General features: G+C 34.7%; 1 protein-coding gene across 1 annotated transcript; it reads right to left on the bottom strand.

Moving 5' to 3' along the window:
• On the bottom strand, positions 1-3,540 carry LOC119612696 (putative inorganic phosphate cotransporter). The gene is given in 5 exon segments (XM_037968544.1): positions 1-390; positions 450-1,090; positions 1,093-1,534; positions 1,952-2,088; positions 3,448-3,540. Coding segments are annotated over 5 exon segments (1,428 nt in total). The 5' UTR covers positions 3,470-3,540; the 3' UTR covers positions 1-204.
• Positions 3,541-3,951: the final 411 nt, after the last annotated feature.

The following is a 3,951-nucleotide window of genomic DNA, read 5'->3' as shown; positions in this document are numbered from 1 at the left end:
TATGATTTCTCTAATAATTGTAAATGTAATTTCTTTTAACATTCAGTCTATTATCACATATTTTAAAATATTATACTAAATACTTAAAAACTAATCTATCCATCCGTTTATCCACCAGTTTTCCAGTCCAATATAATCTGTGTATAAAAAATTTCCAAAAACTGTCCGGTAGACGAGTACATCAATAAATAATAAATACAGCAATTAATTCTTAGTATCTTTAGATTGTTTTTCACTTGTTTTCACTTTTTGTATATCACCCGATAAAAGGAAATTTTCATCATCCCAAGGTTGTAATTGCATAGAACCAAAGACTATATAGAAAAGATTGCCCACAAAGAAAACTACAGCGGAAATGGCAAATACAATTTGCCATTCGGTACGATCAGTCTGAAAATAACATAAAAAGTTAATATTAAGAAAAAAAATTATATCACAAAAATACAAACCTCATCTTGTACAATCAGACCCACTAGTAGAGGTGTTAAAATGGGTATAACATTGGCCGATGTATTAACTATACCCATTAAAATACCCGCATGATTGGGTGAGAGATCAATAGTGTTGAGAGCACTACCAATGGTATTGCCAGCATTAATACCCACATTGGCGGTCATTAGAACAATGGCCAATGTTTTCTGATCCTCTCCCACAAAACCCAAAAGTATAAGACCGGCAGCTGGTACCCATAGGGCCAAAGAATTTAAAGTTTTTCTTAAGGCAGTCAGAGATAGGATTTTAGATTGCAGTAAAATATCCGATAATATTAGATAGACATATGACATGCACCACATGGCAAAATAGGGTAGGGCTGAAAACAGAGCATTATCCTTCATATTTAAGCCTAAAACACCATTCATATAAGAGGGAATTTCTGCTTGTAGAGTAGAGAAGCCCCATGAGTGGGCTGAGCGTGCCACAAGTAAAGCCCAAAATGGCCATGATGTAAGTATAGCAAGCCAAGGTACGGGTATAGATTTAGGTGCAGCATTAGCATTATGTTCTTTTAAGGCATTTTTGGAATCTTCTATGTAATTTCTTTCCGCTTCGGATATCAACTTCGAGTCATTAGGACTATTGGCGGCAAAATCAACCATAATATACACCACACGGCACCCACAGCAAATGATATATAAGAAATACCAGGCCAACCCATTGAAGAAGCTGCTATAATACCACTTAAAAACATGGCCATTACTGTACCACATTCAATGCCGGTATTGGCTAAAGCACCCAAACGATTACGTTCATTAACCGGACACCAGGCAGCTAAATAGGCATGAATACAGGGAAATAGTAAGCCCTGAAATAGACCCTGCACAACACGTATGCCACAATAGACCTGCCAACCACCCGAACCTACTGTGAAGGGAATAAGTAGAGCAAATACAGCTGAGCCCAGTGTAGACACGAACATGGTTTTCTTAGCACCAAAACGTCGGCACAAATAACCTCCGGGAAATTGTGTTACAAAGTAGCCCCAAAAGAAACTGGAGAGTATGTATGATTTTTGCATTTCGGTCCAATCGTATTCCTAAAATGAAGATCAAAAGGATATTTAAAGAATTATTTTTTACATTATTGATACTATTGTAAGTAGTAATGTCCGTCTGTATCTGTGTGTTAGTTGAATCAGTATTTCAAAGCCAGCAGAAGCCCTTTAGATCCAACTATTATATCAAAATTTTAAGATTACTAAACTATGAATGTTTATTCTGTCTCTTATGGAAACAGGTCGAATTACATAGAGTGATGAAACACTTAGCCAATTCACAATCGGTGTTGTAAAGTTGTATGTCATATATATGTCTCAAACAGAATTTTTAGATACAAAAACAAACAATTTCTTACAACATATGTATGTAAAACAATAAAACTATACAACAGCATTTGTGAATTGAAAAATTGTTCTATTGTTCTGAAAAACTCACAGTCATATCTTCAAACTTACCGGAAAGTCGGGATTTGTTGATTCAGCATTTGTCATGGCAACCACAGATACGCTGGCATTAAATTTGGCAATATAATTGACAGTTATAGAGAGGAACAGTAAAAGTATTTGTAGATGCCTTTGACCCAAAAGGGGACCTTAAAAAATAATTAAAAGTTAAATGTAAACAGAATCGTGTTTTATTAGATATGGATTTCAGATATAAAGTCATTTTGTAGGGTATATATATATATCTGTCATGTCGTAGCCGGCTCACTTGGGTCCATTAATAAGTCCCGTTGTCATACAGATTTGTGATCGCATGAATTTTCCCTATTTCAACTGGTCAAAGTTCCATTCCATTTTGTCTATATTTAAGACCTGACAAAAGCAGAAAGACACCTTCAGAAACAAGTTATGTCGTCTGAAAGTCTAATCTGTGGCCTTTAAAATAAAAGTTTAACCTTTGTCTATTTAAATTGTTTAGCCAGATTTAGCGTTGCTTAATCCCCAATCCCTCTGGAATAAAAATTGTTGGACTGTTTAAACTTTATTTGTGTTATTTCATTAAAAGCAGGACCAAAGCAGAGAAGATATTCTACTGGCCAATGGACGCTTATAACCACTGTGACGTTTCCGATATGGAATTTCGATGTGCGAGAGATAATTTTTGCGGTTCAGAAGTTGTAGTTTTAACACAAAAAACAAGGCCTGTCAAAAAAGTTTCGAAGAACTGAAGACATTATTCAGTCGCACCTTTCGAAATTATTGGGAATCTGCAGGATTTATCCAATAAATTGGTTGCTATACGAATTGAAGTCTTGAAAGAAGATTTTGTTTATATTAAGTTCTTTTAAATCCTATAAAAGAAAGTCAAATTTGAACTGATGCGAAGAATAATAGATCCACTACAAGCCGAATCGAAAACCAAATATCCACGGCGTTGAGACAATATTTAGTATTTGGTTGCACCAATCTATTATGAGCTGCTGAAATATGTCCAGATAATTACAGGGAACCTGTATCGAATACAACTGATTCGAATTTGAAGCGAAGCCACCCATGAAAGAGAAATAATCCTTTTGATACCATATGTATTAATGCGGATCGATCTTAAAAGATGATCTTGCAAGACCGTAATGCAGCTTGAACGCTTTAGAAGAACATGATTTCTGCGCTGAATCATTGCTTTCATTAAAAATTTCTTTATTACGACTACCGCAATCGTAAGAGAATCGACATGAATACCAAATATCCTCAGAACTCAGGAAACAAAAGGGTTCTAGTTATTATAAGCTGATGGTATCTGCTCACGCTATCAATAAGTATATCTACCGAATGCAACCGATTCGTTTGAAGAGAGAATTGTATGCCCATGAAAGCGTAATATTCCATTATTACAATACTTGGGCACACGTTTCAATATTTCAAAATCACTGCTTCACTTTTTATTAATACCGATTTTATTTAAGGTAAAAATATTTTTTTCAACTTTAACACTGAGTATTAACAACTACCTTTTTCTATTTTCGCCGTCATTCCGGATGATTGTCACTTAAACTACTTTAAAGACCCCGTAACCACTTTCGCTCAAGTGGACGCTTCAAATCGAACTCATTGAAAAAATCAATATTCATAATTTGGAAAGCTATGATCGTTGAGGATTTGTTCAGTATTGGGTAAATATAGACATACGTATAAATAAATAAATAAAATAAGAAAAAATATGGTTACTCAACCACGACCTTAGAATACTCTATAGCAGTGACAACCAATATATTTTTTCTCCAAAACGTGGTGTTTTTAATAAAGTTTCTCTAAAGGAGAAAAAACCTGCTGGCAAAGTGGAGAAGCGGTATAAATGCGCTGATCGTGCCACATGTAAAGCCCACAATGGTCTGAAGCAAGTATAGCAAGCCATAGATTAAAGACTAACGCTAACACTATGTCTTTAAGCATTTTTAAAATATTCTTTATAATTAGGATATCAGTTTCGATTCAAACTTTAGAAGGATGTTAAA

The sequence above is a fragment of the Lucilia sericata genome, unplaced genomic scaffold (assembly GCF_015586225.1).
Source record: "Lucilia sericata isolate MDLA Ls3-8-SP2 unplaced genomic scaffold, ASM1558622v1 Contig001804F_arrow, whole genome shotgun sequence".
Classification (NCBI taxonomy): domain Eukaryota; kingdom Metazoa; phylum Arthropoda; class Insecta; order Diptera; family Calliphoridae; genus Lucilia; species Lucilia sericata.
This window is presented reverse-complemented; position numbering and strand designations above follow the sequence as displayed.